A 27937-nucleotide genomic window follows, 5' to 3' on the forward strand; every position below is an offset into this window, starting at 1 on the left:
ACCTGATGTTAATCGTGTGGAAAGTAGCCTACAGCCCCACTACTACATTCAAATAAAATCTGATAAAAAAGGAACAGAACCAGAGTAAACATTGGCACTGCTTTCCATCGCTGGAGACAACTAATGGACATGAAAAAAATGAGGTTTGACTCCGAACTTGCAACATTTCTTTTGGATTGGTAAGTAAGATGCTGTTAGTATTTCGTTAGAAGTTTGTTTTATATGTTTGTGTAGATTTTCGGGAAGTTATAACATAGAAATGTATCGAAGGCTGTTCGATAAACGTATATAACGTTCATAAATACAGTATTGTATAGTACACATAGCACAATCTCTATTGCTCTTTTTTTCTTGCCAACTACGTGACCTATATTATGTATATTAAATGGCTTTCCTGAGGTAAATCTGACATAATTGTTCTCCAGCTGTGTTATTGACCTCTTCACGCTGATAAAAAACACCGATATTATGTATGAGGAATACATTTTGGTAAGTTGTAGCCTAACGTTACTGTATCTTTCAGTGTTCGTGTTTTTTTACTATTATTAGCTAGTAGAGATGTTTGGTTTACGTGCGCTAGGGATCTGTCGTGTAACATTTACAAGCGCCAAAACGGTATTTATTGTTTGAATTGCGTGATAAAATTGACAGAATCTGAGAGCTGAGATTTTTTTTATATCATAACTAACCTGCTCTGTCTAGTCTGTCGGTATCCGTGTCCTTTTTGCTTCGCGATTTTTCTGTGCGTGAGAAAATTGATGTGTGGGGTGAGAGCGTGTGAAAAGTGTTTGCGTGTGTCTCACGGTTAATGCGTGATAGTTGGAAGCTCTGGTTACGTTGGCGCTAGCTTGGTCAACATCAGCGAATGCTGTCTGTCAAATTAATGTAATTCAAACTAACAATAAAAATGTAATATGAAGAAAACGAATATGAACATATTCACTGGTAAAGGTGAAGGGGAGTAGCTTGAAGATATTCATACTCTAGAGTAGACCAACTCACTTTCTGGAGGTATACTGCCCCCATCTGGTATGGAATGTGGAGTATGAATTTATTTATTTTTACACAAGGCACCTTTAAAGGGTTAGTTCACCCAAAAATGAATTTTTTTTATCATTTGCTCAAACTCATGTCGTTCCAAACCCGTAAGACTTTCGTTCATCTTTAGAACACAAATGAAGATCTTTTTAATAAAATCTGAGAGATTTCTGTCCCTCCATTGAAAGCTACGCAACTATAACTTTGACGCTTCAAAAGGTTCATAAAGATATCGTAATACTAATCCATATGAATTGAGAGGCCATCTGAAGAGACTCAATCGGTTTATATGATGAACGGATTTAATTTAGGATTTAATTTAATTTAGTACATTTAATTTAATTGACTTTTACTCACAATAAACATTGATCAGCAAACATAAACAACTCAACCAAACCTGCTTGAAGCACGAGAACAAACCTCTTGAGGAAGCTCAAACATGCTGCGTAACACGAGAATGAAGGTTCTTGCTGAAGTTTAAACGTGCTGCGTATTAGTGCGTAACACGAGAATGAACCTCATTGGTTATTGAGGAAGCTCAAACGTGCTGTGTAACATTAGAATGAACCTCATTGGTTATTGAGGAAGCTCAAACGTGCTGTGTAACATTAGAATGAACCTCATTGGTTCTTGAGGAAGCTCAAACGTGCTGTGTAACATTAGAATGAACCTCATTGTTTCTTGCTGAAGCTCAAACGTGATGTGTAACACAAGATTGAACCTCATTGGTTCTTGCAGAAGATCAAACGTGATGCGTAACACAAGAATGAACCTCATTGGTTCTTGAGGAAGCTCAAACGTGCTGCGTAACACGAGAATGAACTTCATTGGTTCTTGCTGAAGATCATATGTGATGCGTAACACGAGAATGAACTTCATTGGTTCTTGCTGAAGATCAAATGTGATGCGTAACACGAGAATGAACCTCACTGGTTCTTGCAGAAGATCAAACGTGATGCGTAACACAAGATTTAACCTCATTGGTTCTTGCAGAAGATCAAACGTGATGCGTAACACGAGAATGAACTTCATTGGTTCTTGCAGAAGCTCAAACGTGCTGCGTAACACGAGAATGAACCTCATTGGTTCTTGAGGAAGCTCAAACGTGCTGCGTAACACGAGAATGAACCTCATTGGTTATTGAGGAAGCTCAAACGTGCTGTGTAACATTAGAATGAACCTCATTGGTTCTTGAGGAAGCTCAAACGTGCTGTGTAACATTAGAATGTGTAAAACCTCATTGGTCAACCCCACCCCCACCTGTGTAAAACCTCATTGGTTCTTGCAGAAGCTCAAACATGCTGCGTAACACGAGAATGAACCTCACTGGTTCTTGCACGTCAAGCAAACATGCTTGAGCATCCATTTATCACAACTGATGTGTGAGTTGATGAATGTTTATATGTGAATAAAAAACCTAAATTAAATCTGTTCATCATATAAAGTGATCAAATCTCTTCAGAAAAATTGGACCAATAATGATGATTATTTGTAGCTGTGTTGTCTTGCTTACGCTAATAGTCCAAATGACACTAGTATCACTCTCGCTCACTATCTCTTTTGTTTTCTCTCTCTGTCTCATTTTGTCTCTCTCACACACTTGATTTTTCTGTCTGCATCTGTCAATCTCCTTCTCTCCCCCCTCTTGCAAACGTGGCTGTTTTATTTCCGGCTGAATGATTTTCTGCCTGCGCAGCGATGAGCCTGCTGTGCTTTAAGGAACAGGAGAGGATGAGGATCAATGAAGCAGATGTAAACAGGCTGCACACAGAGGTCATTCCTCCAAAATACTCCGAGACGTGGCCCCTGAAAGTATGCGGATACTAAAGTCACTCATGTGTAAAAATGTCACTGCATCATATGCACAAAATATCAAACCAAGGAGCATTTACTCTAAAGATGGATTACATAAGCACACATTTCAAACGAAATATTTCACAACAGAAGTTTGTTAGGCCATGTCAATTGATCAAATGCATTTAAAGGTGTAAATTGCAGGTCTCTGTACTCAGATTTACCTTGAGTTCACTAAAACCATGTCAGTCAGCGGTAAGTGAGCATGAGTATTTTGCAGCTACAACATCATTCTGCCCCAGTAAGAGCTTTCAATATAACAAGGTCTTCAATTACTGCAGTTTTAATGGTTTTCACATATCTTGAAACTGACGCCTAATTCTCAGCTGGTAAGCATGTTGCTCTCCGTTGCGGTTGAGGGTACTATTGTCGTCTAATTAGCTTAACCGCCCCCAGAGGATGCTGATTGGACGGCTAAAATTTGCCAAGAGTTAAATGGGTTTGAAGTGAAACGTGAGGGAGATGTGCCTCAACACACGAAGCCAAACATTTTACCTCCTTGTACATCAAATTTGTTAAAGTTGCTAGTTTATTTTGCACTTCACAGTGCATTTTCAATTTAAGACTTTGATAACACTTTACTTAAAGCCTTTATGTACAATGCATTATAAAGGTATTCATAATGTATGTTATAATGCACTATATACCATGAATAATTGTTACCAAAGTAAAAATACATTCCTTGTTGCATCTGAAATTGATTGTTTGTCATGTGTTTTAATGAATTATACTGTCTAAAGGTGTTTTCAATTTACAGATAAGAATTATAATGTATTATAACTGTGGTTACAATTATTCATGAGATCATACAATGCAATATAAGGTGCATTACAAGGCATACAATACATTCATAATGCATTATATAAAAAGGCTTTAAATAAAGTGTTACTAAACCTTTTATATTACTTAACATTTAGGTTCGTATACACTGCCATTCAAAAGTTTCTTTTATTTTTTTATTTTTTTTAAACTGTAATTATCATTACAAACATTTCTGATTATTATCAATGTTGAAAACTGTTGTGCTGATACATTTTTTTTCGTGATTCTTTGATGAATATAAAGTTCAAAAGAACAGCAATTATTTGAAGCAGAATTTTTTTGTAGCATTATAAATGTCTGTACTGTCAGTTGTGATATTTAATGCATCCCTGGAGAACAAAAATATTAATTTCTTATACTAAGCCCAAACTTTTGAATTGTAGTGTACATTTAAAACACAGATTTCACCTCATTTTTGTACATCTGAAAAAGTCTAAAGAGGACCATCCCAAACCAACACATCCACTCGCTGCGGAAACAAACAGCTTAAAACCAGTCTAAAAGGAAATAAACTCTATTTACCGCTGATGTCTGAAAAGAAAAGTTGAGTTTGCTCTGAAAAGAATAACAATGACAATATACATTAAATGCAAATGGCACAGCACATCTGGTTAAGTTGCATTGTGGTGGTTATTGAATAACATGCAGGTTTTTGCGCTGAAATTCCACATGCAAACTTTCACTGTTCAGTCTTTCTAGCAACTCAAGCTGTTTCACACCTTATAATCTGTTTTTTTTTTCTGCTCCAAACAGTCCGAAATATCTGGAGTGTCCTTGAGGCTGTAAACATATGAGTCAGAGTCAAAGTGCTTTCTCTCCATCTTCCTCTTCCCCCCTCGGCCCATTTATCCACATCTCGCTGTATGAGTCCTCCAGCTCTCACAGAAATAACTTATCTTCTGTGTAATTGCTGACGGGTGTCACAGCCCTGCTTCCTGTTTACCACAACACCTGAATACCTCTATGGGGACGGATGACACATTTAGTGCATGGTGAGCAAAATGAACCCAATATATGAAAGTTCTAGTTAACTCGGTGAGGAAAAGATGGAGAATCATGACTAATTCATTTGAAAGAAGGGCTGATAGCAAGAAAGAGCTATGAAGTACAGAATGGAATACATGCGACTTGATATGCTGCACTGCATCTGTTCCGAATCATTTCCATGGATCAAATTACTCAATTCAATGAATCGGTTAAAAAAAAGTTCTCCTGCATGGTCCCTGACATCCCCGCCTGGCATATTACAGGCCCTTGAACAATCCATTAGAGAAGCTTTTACAATATTACTGGGTTTTTTTCTGTACGTTTAACCAAATAAGTGCAGTCTTGGTTAGCAGAAAAGACTTCTTTCAAGAACAGTACTGACCTCAAACATTTGAACGGTTGTGTACCAAAGAGGTTAGCAAGTTTTAATAAAATGATACATAACATTTTTAACTGTAATCAGCTATTAAAGCTACAATATGTAAGATTGAATGCACAGTGTGATGTATTTCCTGCAGTTGTGTACTTACAATATCCCAAAAGTTCCCAAAGCTTTTTAATTTCAGAGAAATTCCATGGCTTTGTTTTTAATTATCCTTTAATTATCCTAATGTTAGAAATTAATGGCTTGTGCATGCTCACTTGTCGCCTGTCAATGACATAATGGGCCCTATTTTAACGATCTGAAACGCAAGTGTCAAAGCGCAAAGCGCAAGTAACTTTGTGGGCGGGTCTTGGCGCTGTTGCTATTTTCCCGGCGGGATAAATGACTCTTGCGCCTGGCGCAAATCTAAAAGGGGTTGGTCTGAAGTAGCTTCATTATTCATAGGTGTGGTTTGGGCGTAACGTGAAATAAACCAATCAGAGCGACATCTCACATTCCCTTTAAGAGCAGGCGCGCTTGTTCTAAAGCGGATTCCTATTATAACGCCGGATTTGCCAGGCGCACGCGAGGAGCGGTTCACAGCCGAGGAGACCGACGTTCCCGTCAGGGACGTTGGGGATGGAGAAACACACCCAAATTAACTTCGGTTAAACAGGCGTATGATAATTTGGGTAAATGTGTAAGCTAGATGTATGCTTTTATAATAAACTGTCTATCTATCTATCTATCTATCTATCTATCTATCTATCTATCTATCTATCTTTCGTAATAATGTATGATTTGCAAAAATGATAACTGCTGCGTCTGTGTGTAGATGAGAGAATCAATAGTGTATGCGCGTTGTGCACACGCTACATTGATTAAGGCCAAGCATGCGCCCTTAAAATAGCATATGAATAACATGCGCAACGCACCACTGACTTTAAACTGTTTTTTTTCGGTTAGTGGCGCAATTGTTTTCTAAACCTGTAAAATAGCATGAGGGAACGTTTGCGCCGGAACACGCCTCCTCTTTGCGCTGAACCGCCCCGGGGAGCGCAAGTGTATTTCTTAGTTAACCGACGTGCATCTGTGGAGGGAAAAGTCCGCTTTGCGCGGGTGCAAAATAGGAATGATACATGCGTCCGTGTACAAAGTCAATTGCGCTGGGTGCAAGATAGGGCCCAATATCTGCGTTATCCTTGGTTTCTGCTCGTACTGCCATAGTAACCATGGCGACAGATGTGGACAACTGCGTTACGTCTAGCGGCACGCTCACGCTGTTGTTGTTTCGTTCAAACATTATGGATCATGGTAAGCGGAGTTTGGGTCAAAAGGAGAACTAAAATGAGGATCAATATCAGATTTTCAAGTTTTCGAGATGCCGAGAGCTCCACGTCCGCGACTAACTTCGACTTGACAGAAATGTGCAAATGTAGAGGTGAGCAAATGTACATAAAACTAATCAATGTTATATAGCTCAACATGATGAAATGTTGTCATATGATCAGTATGTTATTCTAATGTTGATCTAGCTCACTGCTAGTCTCATACAGCCAACAAACTAACACATAGAATAACATTATAACTTTCAACACACTCAAATGCGGTTTAGTGTAATAGTGTAGAGCAAGTGAAACAGCGCTGCGTTACCTCACAAGTTTCATTCGTCTAATAAACTGACCTGTGTGAGTAGTAATTCTGCACTTGCGGGTCGTTCGGTAGAATGAAATGTCCTTATTATATTTGTCTCTCATTAGCAATCGCGCCCTGCTTCATACCACAGTCATGTTAAAAACATCAATGTATTCACTCATCCATAAACATTATTAGATCCTTCGGCATGACGACAAGTTCCATAATTCCGCTTATGCGTCATCAACCGATGCCTTTGTTATTGTAAAAGGTTAGCGACCCCAGCAGCGAAAAAAATTACATATTGTAGCTTTAAAGTAACTTATTTTTTGCCACATCAGTCAAATCCTTTGCTCACTTAAAATCCTCTCACTATCAGCTAACTGATCCACGGCTCGTTGTGAGTTCGACATGCGCAAAAGAGACGGTTCTGTTTTCACGCAGTCCGATAACAATTTGTCTAGAAAGAGAACAATAACACTGATATTGTTTCCTGTTCATCTTTCACTATAATTGGAAGGTCAAGTCAAACGCATTGCATCATGTCTCTTACCAAAGTTGTCGTCATCTTTGCGGTCATGTAGAGCGATTCGCTCCAAGCATCTCTCCTCCTCGCGCTTGATGACACAGTTGGGGATCTCAGAATGTATGGGCCACATCTGGAACAACAGAGAATAAAAATAAACCAAAACCACATAAGAGCAATACCAACTAACAGCAGCAGTGGAGAGGATGAATTCACGCCAAAAAAAAAAAAAAAACCACTAATTGGGGATAAATCTTTTTTTTTTTTTTAACGTTCACATACTTTATCTTTTATAGACGTTGTGTTATTTCTGTCTCTGCCATACATGGTTTGATACTGGGTTGGATTGAATGTCCATCTCTGTAAAAATCCAGCTAAAACAAGTCATTTTACGTGGTTTCTAGCTGGTATAAATGGTTATAGGTGGATCAAGCTGGTTAGAGGTTGTCCTAGACCACCAAGAACCAGCACCCCAAACCAGCTGCTACAATTTAAGCTGGTATAACCTGGTTTGATATCACTGTCCAATCCACATCTAACCAAATATCTATTTGTAACCAACAAGAAGACATGGAGTACCAATGATGTTTGTGATATGATACCTGTTGATCAGAAAGCATAAATATAATTGGTCTAAATTGTAAAGCAATGTGTGCAGCTGAGGTTTCTTGGACACATTTCTGTTGCCAAACTCTTGTAGAATGCATATAAAAACAATGATGTGTCTGTAGTTGGATGTGAATTATACAGCATTTTATAATTGATGGGGATCAATTTAAATGAGTTTGAGTTTGAAGTTTATTTGCTGGTTGTACAAGCACATCCAGTACGAGTGCATGGGAATTTTTGAGTGAAGCTCTTAGAGTCAGCAGTAAAATAAATAAATCATTAATAAATAGAGCCATTAAGGCTATACACACAATAAATAAGGACTAAAAGGCACGGTACACACACTATAGACATGCAATGAAAAACACACTATAAAAGAGTTACTTCCATACAAGAATATTGCAGATTTTGCTCATTTAAATCTATAATGAAATTCCAAATAAACGGATGTACTGTCCATTGATCCTAATGGAAGGCACTTGAGCAGCCAACTGTTGCCATGGTTACCCCCGACTGCAACTGAGGGAAAATACATGCTCTGAGTAACTTGTAATCTTGTGGTTACTCAAACGTCATTCTGTGAAAATCCCAACATTTCGACTGTAATGTGTAGCTATAGGGGTGGGCGATATGACGAAAATCGTATAGAGTAATTTTATTTCACAATAATGTCAATATATCACAATTTTGCTATTTCTGATTTAAATAAGGTTTTTATATAACAACTTTTTGATACCATAGAAATTTCATAATTCTCATCACCAATTTCAATATAAAAAAAATAAAATAAAAAAAACGAAGTAAAAAAGAAAAAGAAAAAAACTCTCAAGCTTACTGAAGACAAGTAAACAGTCAGTGATAAAATAAGAACAAAGAAACAAATTAAAAGCAATAGGGCAAAACTACAATAGAACAAAGACACAATATAAGAAATAGACCTACCTGAAAAACTTCAAGCACTAGACATAAAAACTACATGAATTGTATAATGTAATTAAATGCACAAAACCACACTGCTGTCATGTCTAGTTTTGAGTTGTGTTTCATATCCTTTATCTTTGAGGTTTTGTTCCAGGATCTTGTCATGTGACTTACTTGGCCTCATGTGATCCTATTGTTTCATGTTATGTCATTGGTTCTTATTGGTTTGATTGTGCACGTGTCCCTTTGTTTGCTATTTAGTTTTATTGTTCCCTTGTCTAGTATTGTCCCCGTAACCGCTGTGCAGTGAGTTTTATGTCAAGTTATGGTCAAGTTTAATTTTCAAGTCGAGCCAAGTCTTGGTTTATTTGTATTTGTTTATGTTTTGGATCAATAAAAACTGCACTTGGGATCTCACTACACTCGCCTCCAGTGGATCTATTATAACTGCATACTCTTTACTGTGTAAATTAAATATATATTCTTATTAAAGTTACAAAGCAGATATATTAGGCTGCCGTCACTTTAAGACCTTATGGGTCTAATATAATGATACACATGCGCTTTCTTTCTCAACTATTTACATTCATTTAAAACATAAATGGCTGATTACAAGGATACTTGCAAATGCAAATACAGGCATATTAACACGTAAATGTGTCTATTTGACCATTCAAGCTCATTAAGTTGCCAAAAAGAACTAATTTCAGTACTCGCGCGCTGTACATACCAAAATGAGTTCCTTTTCGCTGCTTATTGCACTTCAATGGGTTAAAACGTGAGATTACTGCGGTCTCAAGAAAATCATCTGAGAAACAGGAGACTATAGCAAACATATTCTTGATGTTCTAATTTGTGATTTTTCTTTTGTCCTATTAGACAAAGAGTGGCCACTTTTGCATGTGTATTATCTCTCATTCTAAAGGCAGAAGCTCAACATTTCACATGCATGTATTTATTGATATCCTGAGTAAAATGAATGACATGCTGAGTAAAATCTCATGTTTGAGTCATTAAATGCAGTAGATTCACAGAAAGAATCCAGATGGCTCAGTGTGGTCCGCTGCAACAAAAATGGATCCATCACTCATTGAATTATTTGTGTTTCAGGGAAGATTTTATTTTTGATGGATGACAGCAGACATGATCTTTATAGATTGGAGATTTTGAGGTCTGACCCCTCCAACTAAGCCTTGAATGTCCCAAAAGGCTAAACTAATGGTCGGGGATCGAGGGGGACCAAAATATATAGAAAAGTTTATTTATCTAAAATATTTAATGCTTCATGTAGTTGTGGGCGATATACTGCTTTGTCTCACATGGCGGTTATGCTCATGTGACGTTGCCGTGCTGCGCCGTCATGAAAGCTTATCATTTACAGTTAAAAAAACAGGTGATTTTCCACCATTCAAACATCTTTTTATCTTTATTTTGATTGAAAAAGACCATAATAGATGACAGATTAAAGATAAGATGCTCTTGTTACCTCATCACTGCATGGAAATTACAGAGAACTAACAGAACATTTTTCACAGAACTGTAGCTGTACAGTAGATATCTTCAAAACCACAGGATGTGCTTTTCTACCTTTTTTCTTTTTTTAATCAATGCTTGTGTGTTTTGCCAGTTCATCATTTCACTGTGCTGTTTCTAAGGTGTCCTGTGGTTGGTTTTAATGTGGTTGCCAGGGTTATTAAAATAAAATAAAAACTATAATAGTATATAAAAATACCAAAATAACACTGGTTGCTAGGGTGTTCTGAGTGGTTGCTAGGACATAGAGTGCATTAGTTCCCACCAACTTTGTTCAGTGAAGATGTTCAAAAAAAGTCTTTGTTAAAGCGTTATAAGCCATGAACCTAGCCAATCAGCCACGATGTGAATCATAACATTACAAACTTTGATTTAAAGCAAAAAAGTTGTTGAAAATCAGACAAAAATGCATAGGTACAAGACTGTGTACTACAGTCTACAAAGAACTACAATCCCATGAAGCATTGAGAGCAGTGTAATTAAAAACGATGGAGAAATATAAAACTACTCATATGAACATATATAATAGGCCTATATTTAAAATTGACTGCACAAATATGCATATATATTTGAATATTTAAGTTTTTTGAGTGTAGGTAGATCAATGTAATTACATAATTTGCAGTGCTTGGCAGTGGGCAAAGCTAAAGAGATATTTTGGTGTGTCTTGCTTTTTTTCAACCCTCTGATTGTTTGAATTTTCTGTACAGCATCATGGGAAAATGTTTTTTTTACCATGAATTCTGCTGATTAAGAACCTTGTAGGTCACAATAAGGCTGTCTATAAAAGCTTATGATTTATTGTTAAAAATAAATTTCCCTATGGAAAGTTTTTACTTCTGGAACCCGACTGTTGCTCTCTATTGGAAGCTGGTTTCTGTGGTTTTCTGGATGGTTGCGTTAAGTCTCTATGATATTCTGGTTTTTAAATATGTGTACCAGGCAAAATCATAATTTCCGATGTTTAATAATAAGGGTTAGGGGTTTGCTCAAAACACTAACTTCCAATGAGAAACCATAATAGTGATTCTTGCCATGTCAATCTTCACTGATCGTCACATTTGTAAAAAATATAATCATGTGAATCCATGAGAATACAGGCCCAAAGAACACATAAATACATGATCATCTCTGCTCTTACCAAGCTGATGATGAGGAAGAGGACGAGGAAGGACGCTCTTGCCGCGTGTCTATGCATTCTGCTCACGATTGTTCCCAGAGATCTCACGCACAGCATTATAAAGCCTAAAAGAGAAGGTACATTGTTTTAAAATACACAGAGAGAGACAGAGAGAGACAGAGAGAGAGAGAGAGAGCTGCTTCAGTACTATTGGCTACATCATAACACACTGCACCAGAGTAGCTGATGTTCAGTCTGGACCTAACCATCACTACCTAACACAACCAACCCATCACTGAATCACCCCTACATTCTTTATTATAACCCCATCTCAAATAATCAAATCTCTGATCGCTGAAGTGCGCAGGAACGATGGGGAGGGAGGGGTTTACGGGAAATGTGTGTCGACCAGATTTACTGATCCACAGCGAATCTAAGGAGGTATAAAAACCCTTAAGACGAGACCTGTGCGAGGATAGTGAGCGGTCTCCGAGCCCCCGCTGTCTTACTCATCTTTATTAGTTCTCTCAAAAAATGAATAAATGGATGAATCATAGCGAATAAAACACACAGAACGACCAAAGATTCAATTACATGCAGCCGAAGAACTCCTTTCTTGCATGATCAGAAGAACAAGAATGCTATGACACCAGTGATTTAAGAGCAAAATAATCTGATTTCACACCGAACCTCTGAAGGTTTGTTCTGGTTGAATGTGAATGCTTTACATTCACTGAGCTCTCCTTTTGTAGGAAATGTACATCTTTTGCTTGCAAATACACTCTTTATATGCTATTTTTGTAACCCTGTGGGACGCAAACAGGCACTTCAAGGAGAGAAAGACAGAGTGTCAATCAAACAGAAGGGTTTCTTTTTTTATATATATGGATGCAAAACACACTGAGGCTCTGATAACCATCATAATGAGGAGCACAGGGCTGAACACGGCTCTGTTTTGAATGGGCTCTGTGTCTTGAAGCAAAGGCAAAACAGCATCTGGCAATAACAACGACGATCATTTAACATTGTATGTTCTTGTATATTTGTATAACGCTAATGCTTGTGATCTACTGTATTGCTGTAGCCTATTAATGGTGAGGCATCTTTTCCACTACACAAAAAGATACACTGCAACACAGAGAAAAGCATCACATTTTCAGCACCAAACCAACACAGAGTGCTTCATATGTTCTTCATATGGTTCATAATGCCAAACCTTTACAAGGTCAAATGTGTGTAAGGATGCTGAATAAAATAGAGGTCAATACATGCACTTTTTGAAAATTTGATTCGTTCTGAGGCAATCATTTGAAAGGGAGTATACAGTGTTTTGCATGGATGTGAAGGCAGCATTAACGTGTGCTGTGACTCACTGCATGCCTTCATATTCACTGCAGAAATCTGGATTGATTTACTGAGAATCCATCAGAATTGTCTGATTATTGGCTTTACACTGGAGCTTTGCTTTAAACGACACTGGCAACATTTCTCTGGCTAAGACGCACATGAGTTTGGTTCATGAGGTGCATATCAGCATATTGCTGTTTAGATCATATTTCACCCCAAAAGAAAAAAATGCATAATGCTATTGAATGTACTGTATGTTTATCACACTTTAAGATATTTGAATTCTTTTCATCACACTATAACACATTTGTTGTCAGTGTTAGCCTCAAGAGGTTTTACTTCTGAGTTTGAATGTAATTCTCATTTTTCTTAATGATGGTTCTCATTAGATTCTCATTACTGTAATAGAGTAATGAAATCATCCTGTCTGGACAGTTTTTTTTTTTATTTAGATCAGTAGGCTATACGTTAAAGGTAGCACAACAAATAGAGCCTCAGTGTATCAACAATTTAGTGTTTAAATAATATATAAATGTTTTCTGCATTACAGTCAATTAAAATGTGATGAATTATCATTAAAATAAGGTCACAGTTGAAAAAAAAAACGTTTTTATTTTATATTTTAATTGCGATGTGAAATGTGAAATGTAAAATGTTCTGGACAAGCTTCGTAAGATTCGCCCATTATAGTTTATAAAAAAACGCTCATATGCTGAGCAACGATTTGCGTCAATCATGTTTGGGATGCATTGAAATGCATCATTTTAAAGTGATGATGTTGATGAATCGGTGCGTTACAGAAATCATCTTTAAATTACATAACTGAACATATATCAAACAAAGCAAAGCCCAATAATCTCTGCGGTCCCTGAATATTCACTTATCGTTTATTCATGATTAATCCGTCTATAGAAAACACGCGTGAACCGACTGAGAAATATGTCGTTGATAATCGTGTATTATTGTGAACGGAGGTCGCCCACATTCAATGTAGCGCAGAAGCATTAGACTGCGATCAGTGACTGAAGAAACGCGAAGAAGCGCAAACTCACCATCACAGAACGGCACGCGATGTAATCCTCCTTCTTCTGTATAACGGCTGCAAATGGACGGTTCGCTTCGTGCACCTGCGATTGCAACTTTGTCATCCGCGTCTCACATCGACAGACTGAAGTAATGAAGGTCTGTAGAGCACTAGAGGAGCGTGAGCGTGAGAGCTCGCGCGCGCGCGCGTGTGTGTGTGTGTGCTCGGTGATTCCCTCACTGCTGACAATCACCTGCACTGAGAAACACCAGCATCACTCACATTATTAAACCATCACACTCTATTATCCATCATCACTGAACCATCATTCACCAACAGTCAACATGTCACAATTTTTCAGTAATTGGCATTATGCATTCAATGCATTTTCTTGTCTTTGTTTTGTGAATTTCTAATTGTGGCATCTATTAACTAGTGAATAATCCTACCACTGACTAGTCATAATCTCTACGATTGCTCTCCAAGACTGAACATCATTATAATCTACTAACTAGTGAACAATTATTGTTTATCATTGCTAATATCGCTCTCCAACACTGAACATAATTCATATTTTATCTCTCACCATTATTTACCATCATTCACCAACAGTGAATCAAGGTTTTTAGTGATTGTGATCATACCATTATTCATCATCACTAATATTGCTTTCCAATATTGAACATCATTTATATAAATAAGCCATCACTCACTTTTATTCATCATTATTCAACATCACTGAACCTTCATTCACCAAGAATGAACGCTTCACAATTGTTCACTAACCTGCATGATGCATGATGAATGTTTGTTTTGTGTGTTTATAACTGTGGTTTATAACCCATTGATGAAACAATCATTATTCATCATCACTGATATTGCTCTCAAACACTGAACGTGTTTTATATAAATGAACCATCACTCACCATCATTCATTAACACCGATCACTTCACAATATTTACACTAATTGGCATTATGCATTTTCTTTTCTTCCTGTGTTTTGTCAATTTCTAGTCATGCTTATTATCCATTAGTGATCGATCCAAACAGCCTTCATCATCACTAATATTGCTCTCCAACACTGAACATCACTTACATTAATAAACAATCACTCATCATTATTAATTATTAATCACCAGCAGTGATCACTTCACAGTTTTTTACCAATCAGCATAATGCACATTCAAAGCAGTTTCATTGAAGACTGTTTTTATGTGGTTCATAATCCATTAACAAGTGAACAATCCTACAATTGCTTATCATAACTGATATTCCTCTCCAACACTGAACTTCACTTGTATTATTAAACAATCATTCACAATTTTGCACCAAAATTTCACTTTGAAGGCTGTTTTGCAAGTTTCTATTTATGGTTTGCACTCCATAACTAGTGATCAGTCCAACCATTATTCATCATTATTTGCCATCACTAATATCACTGTCCAACACTGAAAATCACTCATATTGATAAATCATCACACACCATCATTCCCTATCACCGAACCATCTATAACCAGCACTAACATTATTCACCAATCAGTAAACACTTATCAAAACTAACCATCACATTACATAATTTAAACTGACACACCATTATTCATCACTATCATTCATCATCATTGAAGATCCCATACAGTACCATCACTCGCCATTACACACAATCAGTGAACCGTCATTCAACACAGATGACTGATGCCTCAGTGGAAGTAAAAATCATTTTATACTGTCTTGTGACAAGTTAAAATTAGTTTGCACAGTTCAGCGTGAGAACACTGTAAATGTAACTAGAGTAGTCCGTTTGTATGCTTTCATACCAAAACATTGGTCTACTGTACATAAAACGTTAGCAGTGCATGTTTTCTGGTGTGTGTTTCTGTGAGGTCTAGTTATAGAAGAGGTGAGGTTACTTTTGGAAATGGTTGATGTATGAGCTGGAATTTGTTCCACCATTGAGGCCAAGAATAAAGAAGCTGCACGATCTGGACAAGCAGGAATCCATCATGTGGAGAGAAGCGGAGCAGATCACAGCGGTCTGGCCGGGCTTCACCGTCTCTGATCAGTCATGAGAGAGTGTTGTCTTCTTTAAGTTCTGTCTAGCTGTGCTGTTGTCTCTCACTCTGGAAAAAAACCTTCAGCATTGAAAAGTTTGAGGTATTCTTTATTCAGTGATGATGCATTCAACTGATCAACAGTGGCATAAAGACATTTGCAATGTTATAAATATACACTGAAGCACTTAAAGCGGCAAGAACAAAGTACTACTCATCCATCGTTAGTAATGATGCTGCAAACCGCAACCAGATTTTTAAGACTTAAAGGGTTAGTTCACCCAAAAAGGAAAATTCTGTCAGTAATTAGGCTACTCACCCTCATGTTGTTCCAACCCCGTAAGACTTTCGTTCATCTTCGGAACACAAATTAAGATATTTTTGATGAAATCTGAGAGCTGTCTCACTCCTTCATAGGCTGCTATCAATATCTGCCAGCCCAGAAAGTTAGTAAATACATCGTTAAAATACACTACAGTGGGTCGACCTTAAGTTTATCAAGCGACGAGAATACTTTATGTGTGCAAAAAATATATATAAAAAAATAACAACTTTATTCAACTATTAATTTTCTTCTGTGTGGGCCTCTGAGTGAGTTCACGTGTAACAGCGCAGCGCTTCTGGGTTGTACGTCAGAACGTAGGCTCACTATTTGCCAGCATCACACACATGACCAGCGTCGGCCAATAGTGAGCCTACGTTCTGACGTACAACCCAGAAGCGCTGCGCTGTTACACTACGTCAACAGCTTAGAAGAATGGCATGGAAGAGAAGAGATGGTTAAATTAAGTAGTTATTTTTGGGGGTTTTTGCACACAAAAAGCATTCTCGTCGCTTATTATAGAATCGTCGCTTATAGAACAATATTCTTACACCAATTAAGCCATCAATTTGTTCCTCTATGCAGGAGTGTTACACGTTTCTTAGTTTCTTTATGGAAAAAATTTAGAGCATTCATAAGTCTATCAGTTCGGTCCCTTGGTCTGCAATTTCTGATATATCCACTGAGGTTTCCCTGAAACCGCATTCTGTAGCTTTAAAATAGTCACTATTAATTGTATTTTGAAATTAGTGATGGCAGTGAATACAACTACATGTACTCTCGACCTAATCCCAACATCTGGTCTTAAGAGATATCTGTCATCCCCTCATTTTGAACATTTGGTTGCCGCTATTACAAAGTCTGGATGTGATAAGTCTGACCTATCAAATTACAGGTCTATCTACCCTTTCTTGCTAAGGTTGGAACGTGTCATTGTGACAACTCCATTCCTACTTGTTATGCAACAAGCCTTTCGAACCTTTTCAGTCTGGGTTTAGAAAGGGACACAGATAGAGACAGCCTTGGTTTGAGTTATAAATGACTTGCTTGTCTCAGCCGACTCTGGAGCCTCTACCATCTTGGTCTTGTTAGATCTGAGTGCAGCATTTGACACAGTGTGCCATTCTATCCTGTTAAATCACTGGTATTGTCCAAATGGTTGAAATCTATACCTTACCGATTGTTCCCAGTTTGTTGTCTTTGGGAAACAACAAATCTGAAATTGGACAGGTCTGCTATGGTGTTCCTTAGGGATCTGTCTTGGGCCCTATATTGTTTAGCATTTATATGCTTCCTTTGGGGCAAATCATTGGGAAATAATATGGCTTAGGGTTATCACTTTTATGCTGATGATACCCATATTTACACGAGCTCCTGGCAATCTGAAATTACTGTCACTTCTGCAAATCTCTCGGAGTGTGTGCAGGAAATAAAAATGTGGATCCACCATCATTTTTAAAAAATTGAATAGTTCCAAGACAGAGGTTCTACTCATTGGCAAACCAGCAGCTATTCTAAAGGGAACAGTTTTAACTTGATTATGGATGATAGTGTCGTATTGCAATCTACTCAAGATATAACCTTGGAGTGATTTTTGACACTCATCTGACATTAGACTCGCATATTAAATCTGCTTTCCATCATCAGAAACATTGCTAGAATTAGGCCTTATCTCACACTGCCTGATGCTGAGGCTTATTCATGCATTTGTTACTTCCAGGATTGATTATTGTAATGCACTATTAGTTGGTTTACCTGCTAAATCAATCAAATGGCTGCAGTATATCCAGAATTCAGCTGCACGTGTTCTTACACACCATCACATCACAGGCATGCTTTATTATAATTTGCATTGGCTTCCTCTTCAGTCGCGTATCATTTTTTAAACTCTTACACTAACATACAGAGCTACAGTATGCATGGAATAGCCCCTTATTATACTGTATCTGTGACTAAATGACTAAGTTTAAGTTGTGACTAAGTTTATAAATAATAAACAAACTACAGCTGGTCCAAAACGTCTATTGCGATCAAAATTCAGGCCAGATGATAATACCTAGAATATCAAAATCGACTGCTGGCGGTAGATCCTTTTCCTATTTAGCACCAAAACTCTGGAACAGTCTTCTTAACATTGTCCGGGAAGCAGACACACTCTGTCAGTTTAAATCTAGACTAAAAACACATCTCTTTAACCTGGCATACACATAGAAAATTATACATTCCTATTATTCAAATCAGTTAAAGGATTATTAGGCTGCATAAATTAGGTCAGCTGTAACCGGGAAAACTTCATATAACACCAGATGTAATTGTTACATCATAAGAAGAATGGCATCTATGCTAATGTTAGTCATTCTGCTTATTCCGAGGTTTACTGTAGTCAGCTGGATCCGGGCCGTATCCAGATCAGATGGAGGACCTGCGTCTAGACACGACCACAACGCATGATGTAGTCAGCCGGATCCGGGCCATATCCAGATCAGAAGGAGGACCTGCGTCTAGACACGACCACAACGCATGATGTAGTCAGCCGGATCCGGGCCATATCCAGATCAGAAGGAGGACCTGCGTCTAGACACGACCACAACGCATGATGTAGTCAGCCGGATCCGGGCCATATCCAGATCAGAAGGAGGACCTGCGTCTAGACACGACCACAACGCATGATGTAGTCAGCCGGATCCGGGCCGTATCCAGATCAGATGGAGGACGTGCGCCTAGACACGACCACAACGCATGATGTAGTCAGCCGGATCCGGGCCATATCCAGATCAGAAGGAGGACTTGCACCTAGACACGACCACAACGCATGATGTAGTCAGCCGGATCCAGGCCGTATCCAGATCAGATGGAGGACGTGAGCCTAGACACGACCACAACGCATGATGTAGTCAGCCGGATCCGGGCCATATCCAGATCAGAAGGAGGACCTGCACCTAGACACGACCACAACGTATGATGTAGTCAGCCGGATCCGGGCCATATCCAGATCAGATGGAGGACCTGCACCTAGACACGACCACAACGTATGATGTAGTCAGCCGGATCCGGGCCGTATCCAGATCAGAAGGAGGACCTGCACCTAGACACGACCACAACGTATGATGTAGTCAGCCGGATCCGGGCCATATCCAGATCAGAAGGAGGACCTGCACCTAGACACGACCACAACATATGATGTAGTCAGCCGGATCCGGGCCGTATCCAGATCAGAAGGAGGACCTGCACCTAGACACGACCACAGCGTATGATGTAGTCAGCCGGATCCGGGCCATATCCAGATCAGAAGGAGGACCTGCACCTAGACACGACCACAGCGTATGATGTAGTCAGCCGGATCCGGGCCGTATCCAGATCAGAAGGAGGACCTGCACCTAGACACGACCACAACGTATGATGTAGTCAGCCGGATCCGGGCCGTATCCAGATCAGAAGGAGGACCTACACCTAGACACGACCACAACGTATGATGTAGTCAGCCGGATCCGGGCCATATCCAGATCAGAAGGAGGACCTGCACCTAGACACGACCACAACGTATGATGTAGTCAGCCGGATCCGGGCCATATCCAGATCAGAAGGAGGACCTGCGTCTAGACACGACCACAACGCATGATGTAGTCAGCCGGATCCGGGCCATATCCAGATCAGAAGGAGGACCTGCGTCTAGACACGACCACAACGCATGATGTAGTCAGCCGGATCCGGGCCGTATCCAGATCAGATGGAGGACGTGCGCCTAGACACGACCACAACGCATGATGTAGTCAGCCGGATCCGGGCCATATCCAGATCAGAAGGAGGACTTGCACCTAGACACGACCACAACGCATGATGTAGTCAGCCGGATCCAGGCCGTATCCAGATCAGATGGAGGACGTGAGCCTAGACACGACCACAACGCATGATGTAGTCAGCCGGATCCGGGCCATATCCAGATCAGAAGGAGGACCTGCACCTAGACACGACCACAACGTATGATGTAGTCAGCCGGATCCGGGCCATATCCAGATCAGATGGAGGACCTGCACCTAGACACGACCACAACGTATGATGTAGTCAGCCGGATCCGGGCCGTATCCAGATCAGAAGGAGGACCTGCACCTAGACACGACCACAACGTATGATGTAGTCAGCCGGATCCGGGCCGTATCCAGATCAGAAGGAGGACCTACACCTAGACACGACCACAACGTATGATGTAGTCAGCCGGATCCGGGCCATATCCAGATCAGAAGGAGGACCTGCACCTAGACACGACCACAACGTATGATGTAGTCAGCCGGATCCGGGCCATATCCAGATCAGAAGGAGGACCTGCGTCTAGACACGACCACAACGCATGATGTAGTCAGCCGGATCCGGGCCATATCCAGATCAGAAGGAGGACCTGCACCTAGACACGACCACAACGTATGATGTAGTCAGCCGGATCCGGGCCATATCCAGATCAGAAGGAGGACCTGCACCTAGACATGACCACAACGTATGATGTAGTCAGCCGGATCCGGGCCATATCCAGATCAGAAGGAGGACCTGCACCTAGACACGACCACAACGTATGATGTAGTCAGCCGGATCCGGGCCGTATCCAGATCAGATGGAGGACGTGCGCCTAGACACGACCACAACGCATGATGTAGTCAGCCGGATCCGGGCCGGATCCAGATCAGATGGTGGACCTGCGCCTAGACATGACCACAACGCATGATGTAGTCAGCCGGATCCGGGCCGGATCCAGACCAGATGGTGGACCTGCACCTAGACACGACCACAACACAACGTGTCAACTAGACTCTCCACTGTGAAGGCCTCATTGACACGACAGCCTGATCCTCAACAAACTCGTCTCCATACCGGCGTGATGACTCCGATCTTCAACCAGATGGAACTGGATAATATTCTGCTTGTTCCAATCCAATCTGACTTCAGACCTATAATGCTGCCTGAATCATAATCATACACTGTTCATTCATTGGCCAGAGGAGAACTGGCCCCCGACTGAGCCTGGTTTCTCCCAAGGTTTTTTTTATTCATTCTGCCACCTGATGGAGTTTTGGTTCCTTGCCACTGTCGCCTTTTTCGCCTTTGTTGCCATTGGCTTTTAGCTTGCTTAGTCGGGGACATTAAATTTAACATGTAATTTAATATTCAACAATAATGTTGATCTGCCTGCATTGATACTATTATACAAGAACTGAACTGAGCTGGACGATGGCATCACGGTTTTCTCCAGAGCGGCTATAAATGAACTAAATTAATAACTTTTTAACAACAAAAATTAAACATCACTGAGCTTACTTAAGCTGGACTGTGACAATATTTTCTTCTAGAAACAAACTTTGTTGCATTATTTTCCTGTTATCTCTGTAAAGCTGCTTTGAAACAAGCAAGTATTGTGAAAAGAGCTATATAAATAAATGTGACTTGACTTGAGTACATGTACACTAAGTACTTCTCGTTCCCTTCATTCTGCTGATTCTCTTACTCTTCAGCAGCCTCCGTGTAGATTCAAATTTATGGGGGAGAGAGCTTTCTCTGTCGCTGCACCCAGGTTATAGAATGCACTTCCTCTTGCTGTTAGAAATGCTCCCACATTAGTTTCAAGAATCGCCTTCATGGATTCCGATGATTAGTATTCTATTGTTTTCAATAGAAAATAACGCACCCCTGTTGAGCATAAGAGACCTGCAGGAAAGAAAAATCACAAATTAAATCTTAGGTATCTAAATTGTTCCTTCTAGACAGCTGTTTAGATTATTAGACTCAATAGAAAGCAAATATAGACCTTTGTTATAGTTCCCGGACTCCTGTTATTTCAGATGTGTCTAGAGGTTTTTGTGGTTAAACAAACAAAAAACAGGTCACATCCTGAAACAAAACCAGTTGAAAAACATTGCTCTAGATTTGAAGAAAAGTCTGCAATAAAAAGATCTCAACATGGATCTAAACAAATTATCTGAGCTGCTATACACATTTTATAGATATATAATCTTACTATTATATTACTCTATATCAATTTGTGTCTATTTTTATTCATCCAAAGGCATTTTAGGAGAAACATCTGAGACTACGTTAAAGGGTGAGTTCAACCCAAAATGAAAATTCTGTCATTAATTTCTCACCCTCATGTCGTTCCAAACCCGCAAGACTTTCGTCTTCCAAACACAAATGAAGATCTTTTTAATAATATCTGAGAGCTTTCTGTCCCTCCATTGACAGCTACGCAACTACCACTTTCAAGCCCCAGAAAGGTAGTAAAGACATCATTAAAGTAATCCATGTGACTCCATTGTGGTTTAACCTCAATTTTATGAAGTGATGCGAGTGCTTTGAAAATGGGTGAACACGTTTACATGATCATGTGCGGTGTCAGATTATTAAGCATAATCGGGTTAAGAACGTGCATGTAAACGCACTCAATGACAGACTTTTCATTTTTGGATGAACTAACCCTTTAACATATCCAGTAAATCTCCTGAAATTAAAAGAGAAACCTTTGAGCAATTAAATATTCCTCTGGGAAAAGTCTGCCTCAAGTTTGGCAGGAGTGTGTTAACAGATTATAGTTCATTGAAAATGAAAATACCCAGAAAAAAAAGAGCATTTGGATTTGGAACGGCATGAGGATGAGTAAATAATGACTTTTTTTTTGTGAACTATTCCTTTAAATTTCCAAAAGTTTTTCGTTTTTTCTTCAGTTTTGTCTGTCAGATCTCCCTGTAAGTATTTAAACCAGACACCAGGTTTTTCTCTAGTAATCAGCAGAATAACAAAAGCCAAATGCTTTCACCCCGGCCGGATGACCGCACGACCGCTGACCGCATGTGCAATGATACACAGCGCCGGAGATGACAGTGCATTCAGAGCTCACTGCAGGGGCTTTCACCCCTCCAACCCACTGTCCTACAGGGATCTGTTCACCATCATTTATACTGTCTGAAATGAACTGAGGGGGAGAACACTAACTCACAAAAACTGAAGAATATCTGCAGAGATTCTAAAGGTCAACATATGCACACATTCGCGCAGAGAAGAAGAGTGCTGTGTTATATACAGTAGGCTATATAATATAGAATAATTGTGGAAAGTGTTATTTTTATATCACACTGTGCTCCAAAGACAGCTCAAAATCAATAGCTGCCAGAAGTCTCCATGGTAAAAAGGAGGGAAAAAAAATACAAAACACTCAATTTCCAGCAATATATCAGCAGGAGAGACTTCTCATTATTGAAGAGCTCGCCAGAATCAGATGTCCTTCAACATCAGAGCACTTTATAAAGCATCAAAAACAGCGTTCTAATTATTTAGAAGGAATTTTAAATTGAAGGGGTTTTTTATGTCTACTTTCCCTGTATTGTTCCACTGCGCAAATGATCCCCATCCTCGCGGCCCAGCAGACGTCTCAAACAGAGCTGGTGCCTCATTCAGGGCCCTCAGCGCCCGCTATCGCCATGGTGATTCGGTGGTGACGCAGAGCCGATAGATGCTTGAAGGGTTGAGCGCTGAACTCCTGCGGCCCCCTGTGAAGAGCGCACTGCGGGGAGGAGAACGGAAGCACTCCATAACGGCCATCAACATCCACTCTCATTAAGAGGAGGAGAGCGCTGGCGCTCACACGCGTGAGATGATGCCAGACGCAAAAACCTTCACTGCAATAAAGTTTGCCAATGTAAAAACACAATACAGCTTTATCTTTAAGAGTTAAAAGTTAAATACACATGGTTTAGGTACACTACTGTGCAAAAGTTTGGGGTGAGTATGTTTTTTTTTTTTTTAAGGAATCCATTTTATTCAGCAATAATTTTTCAAAAACAAAAAATTCTATTTCAAATAAATTCTGTTCTTTTAAACTTTCTATTTGAAGAATCCTGAAATAATGCATTACGGTTTCCACCCAAAAATTAAGCAGCACAGCTGTTTTCGCATTGATAATTTTTTCTTGAGCAGCAAATCATCTTATTAGAATGGGTTCTGAAGGATCATGTGACACTGAAGACTGGAGTAATGATGCTGAAAATTCAGCTTTGATCACAGGAATAAATGACATTTTAAAATCGGCGTGACTTAGCTTTTAAATGAATTAACTTGAACGCTAACATTGCAAACATTTTACCAGATCTCTGTTCAGAGTCAAGATACTGTTTTTACTAAATATGTGGTTACTTACTGTAAGTCAGAAACGTACTGGATGCAAATCCAACCAACTGCAAGTGTGCGGTTATACAGAATAGCATGTGTTCTTGTGTTCAGTTTCTGTGCCATTAAACCAGATATGTTCAGGGATCTAACTCTATAAACATATAGTTTAACAAATTTTAACTAACCTAGCAAAGTTCTCTTCAAAATTGTTGCTCTGTCCTGACAGTATTTGATCTGAAAAAGGAAAGAATTAGAGAAAATTAGCTTATGCAAATTCATTCTTTAATGACAAGAAGTCAAAAGGCTGTTAAATGTACATGTGCATATTTACAAATACAAACATGCAGTTGCGACTAAATATCAGTCTTAATGGAATAAATACAAATAGTTCTAATTTCACTCAATATTTGTGTTATGTAGCCTATTAATTTGGTCTTAGCGAAATGCCAACATCAGACTTAACTTATAAAGAGTACCTTGCTGCACAAGTTGTTGGCTATAAATGACATTTTAGTACAGTGCACTGAGAACGCTGCTTCAGAAGGCAGCTGCCTATGTAGACGGCGAGGTCGCTCTCTATATAGGGTTTGGAGCGGATGACGCACGTCAGGGCAAAGCCTCCCTCGAGTCCAGGCTGCGAAATCTTTTTGCAATTCAGGCTCACAGCAATTTCACAGCAAAAGTTTCATTTTGTTCCATTTGTCTTTCCACAGGTCTGTTCTGCAGTCGTCTGGCAGCGCAAGCTTTGTGAAAAGCTTTTCTCATATAATTACAACATGCCTAAAACGAGTGACATACATAGGCATTTGATTGACGCGTGTCATTGTGTTTTCACTCTTTTCTGTGCTTCAAAGAACAAATTGCTTCACGTCAAAGTGGGTGTGCAAATGTTATATATATATATTTTACACACACGCACACACACACACACACACACACACACACACACACATACATACATATACAGTGGGGAAGTATTTGATACACTGCAGATTTTGCAGGTTTTCCCACTTACAAAGCATGCAGAAGTCTGTAATTTTTATCATAGGTACTCTTCAACTGTGAGTGACGGAATCTAAAACAAAAATCCAGAAAATCACATTGTATGATTTTTAAATAATTAATTTGCATTGTATTGCATGACATAAGTATTTGATCACCTACCAACCAGTAAGAATTCCGGCTCTCACAGACCTGTTCGTTTTTCTTTAAGAAGCCCTCCTGTTCTCCACTCATTACCTGTATTAACTGCACCTGTTTGAACTGTCCACACACTCAATCAAACAGACTCCAACCTCTCCACAGACCAGAGAGCTGTGTAAGGACATCAGGGATAAAATTGTAGACCTGCACAAGGCTGGGATGGGCTACAGGACAATAGGCAAGCAGCTTGGTGAGAAGGCAACAACTGTTGGCGCAATTATTAGAAAATGGAAGAAGTTCAAGATGATGGTCAATCGCCCTCGGTCTGGGGAACCATGCAAGATCTCACCTCATGGGGCATCAATGATCATGAGGAAGGTGAGGGATCAGCCCAGAACTACACGGCAGGACCTGGTCAATGACCTGAAGAGAGCTGGGACCACAGTCTCAAAGAAAACCAGTAGTAACACACTACGCCGTCATTAGGGTTGGGTACCGAAACCCGGTTCCAATAGGGAACCGGTTAATAAGACCGAATAAGAACGAAACTTTCGGTGCCTGATTCCGGTGCCTGACTTTTTTTACCGCCCCCTATAAAACATCTCGCGGCACGAATGTTCCAATAATAAAACATCTCCAGTTAACCAGCAGAGCATTCATTCATTTCGTTCGTTTGTTAAATAAGAGACGATCTAGCGCTGAAATGTGTTTTTTAAAATAAGTGATCAAAGTGCTCGTTGACGCTGCGATCAGTGGCGCTGATACAGTGTTTTCTTTTTTGGCTCATAGTGCAAATAAAGGTAATGCATCCCAGCTAAAAAATTCAACAGCTTTTCTGAGTGATTACAAGTACAAAAGTGACTCTAAAGAACAACAAACTTGTATATAATATATATATATATATATATATATAACATTTGCACACCCTGCTGACACTTTGACGTGAAGTGATTTGTTCTTTGAAGCACAGAAAAGAGTGAAAACACAATGACATGTGTCAATCAAATGCCTATGTATGTCACTCGTTTTAGGCATGCTGTAATTATATGAGAAAAGCTTTTCACAAAGTTATTCTTCCACACACCAGTCGGCTTGCGCTGCCATTTATATAGATGCACAATGCACAATGAGGTTCATAGGTAATAAAATAATAATCTGACACTTAAAAGGATAGTTCACGCAAAAAAAATTATTTCGGTCATTTACTCACCCTCATGTCATTCCAATCGAAGACTGTCTTTCCTCTGTGGAACACAAAAGAAGATATTTTGAAAAATGTTTTAGTGTTGAAAGTCAATTGGGTCCAATGCGAGTATGTTTGGCTGATGATCACCAATTCCTCTTATTTTTCAACCCCTCCCTCTCAAACTATCTACATTTTTCACCATACAATCATGTCTTTATGAGTAAGTCCAGCTTTACATTTGTGCCTCCTTGAGTTATCTTGTTTCACTCGGAAATGTCCCATTACTTCAGTCAAATGGATTCCAAATGCAGTTTTATTTTTTCTTTGGAACATTATGTCCAGTCTTTCAAGAAGAAAATACTCCTGTCAAAAAAAAAAAAGTGGGTGAAGCAAGATGTTTTGTGTGGGAAGAGCATTTGGCATCCAGCTGAGATGATTATGAGACTCTATGAGAGACTAAATATAGACTTTACCATACAATTCCATACAGCAATATTCACACATTGTCTTCTGATGTAAAAAAAATAAATATTTGTTGCAAATGCATGGTCCCTTTAATACTGTACCTCAAAAACATCAGACATGTCATTAGTTGTTCTCATGTGAACAACTATTTATAAAATAGCACAAATCAAGCCGCTGCTGGTGATCTCCCATGACGAATGTGGTCTGGCAGAGTTCCTCAGAAATGATCAGATTTCCAGCTTTACCGTCTGGATACATGTTTTAGTCACATGTGGCATTGGGTTCATGTTCATCAAAGGCCTGAATTCATATGGGAGTAATTGAATCCATTCTTACAACAAATATGAGATTCCACATTATTAACCTCTTGGAGCATTTCACTATGGTTAATAGCCAATGAAAAGTTAATAGTTCTAAATGAATGCTGTGTTTATCACTTGCAGAATGTGACGTGACCACACACACATGCAAAACAACAAAGAGGAGGACTGGTGCAGCCTGATATATACCATTCAAAATAATTTTTTTATTTTTTTATTTTTGAAAGAAATCTCTTCTGCATTTCTACGATCAACATATTGTGAAATAATTGTAAAATTTAATCTAACTGTTTTCTATATTAATATATTTCAAAATATAATTTATTCCAGTGATGAAAAGCTGAATTTTCAGCATCATTACATTGATCCTTCAGAAATCATTCTAAAATGATGATTTGCTACTCGAGAAACATTTCTGATTATTATCAGTGCAAAAAACAGTTGTGCTGCTTCATATTTTTCAGGATTATTTGATGAATAGAAAGTTCAAAAGAACAACATTTATATAGAAAAAAATGAAATATTTT

At 39.1% G+C, this 27937-nt stretch overlaps 1 protein-coding gene and 1 long non-coding RNA gene across 6 annotated transcripts in view; both read right to left on the reverse strand.

Moving 5' to 3' along the window:
• Positions 1–14040, reverse strand: part of adcyap1r1a (adenylate cyclase activating polypeptide 1a (pituitary) receptor type I) — a 35873-nt gene extending 21833 nt beyond the window's left edge. For 3 of the 4 annotated variants that reach the window (XM_084410574.1, XM_084410573.1, XM_084410572.1), the window contains exons 1-3: positions 13809–14003; positions 11431–11534; positions 7254–7359 (exon numbers count right to left, since the gene is read on the reverse strand). In XM_084410574.1, the coding sequence (XP_084266700.1) occupies positions 7254–7359; positions 11431–11526 (202 nt within the window). In that variant the 5' untranslated portion in view covers positions 11527–11534; positions 13809–14003. Of the gene's footprint in view, positions 1–7253; positions 7360–11430; positions 11535–13808 lie in introns of all 4 variants that reach the window. The other variant, XM_084410575.1, reaches the window with a different exon arrangement.
• A 2537-nt stretch (positions 14041–16577) lies between these two features.
• LOC311292658 lies at positions 16578–27084 on the reverse strand. 2 transcript variants are annotated; one of them, XR_014627770.1, is made up of 4 exons: positions 26650–27084; positions 24482–24530; positions 21943–23806; positions 16578–21842 (listed from the first exon to the last, which is right to left on the reverse strand). It is a non-coding gene; the product is annotated as an uncharacterized lncRNA (long non-coding RNA). The 2 variants fall into 2 exon arrangements; XR_014627771.1 differs by having other exon boundaries at positions 24325–24530.
• Positions 27085–27937: the final 853 nt, after the last annotated feature.

The sequence above is a fragment of the Rutilus rutilus genome (genome assembly GCF_951802725.1).
Source record: "Rutilus rutilus genome assembly, chromosome: 6".
Classification (NCBI taxonomy): Eukaryota; Metazoa; Chordata; class Actinopteri; order Cypriniformes; family Leuciscidae; genus Rutilus; species Rutilus rutilus.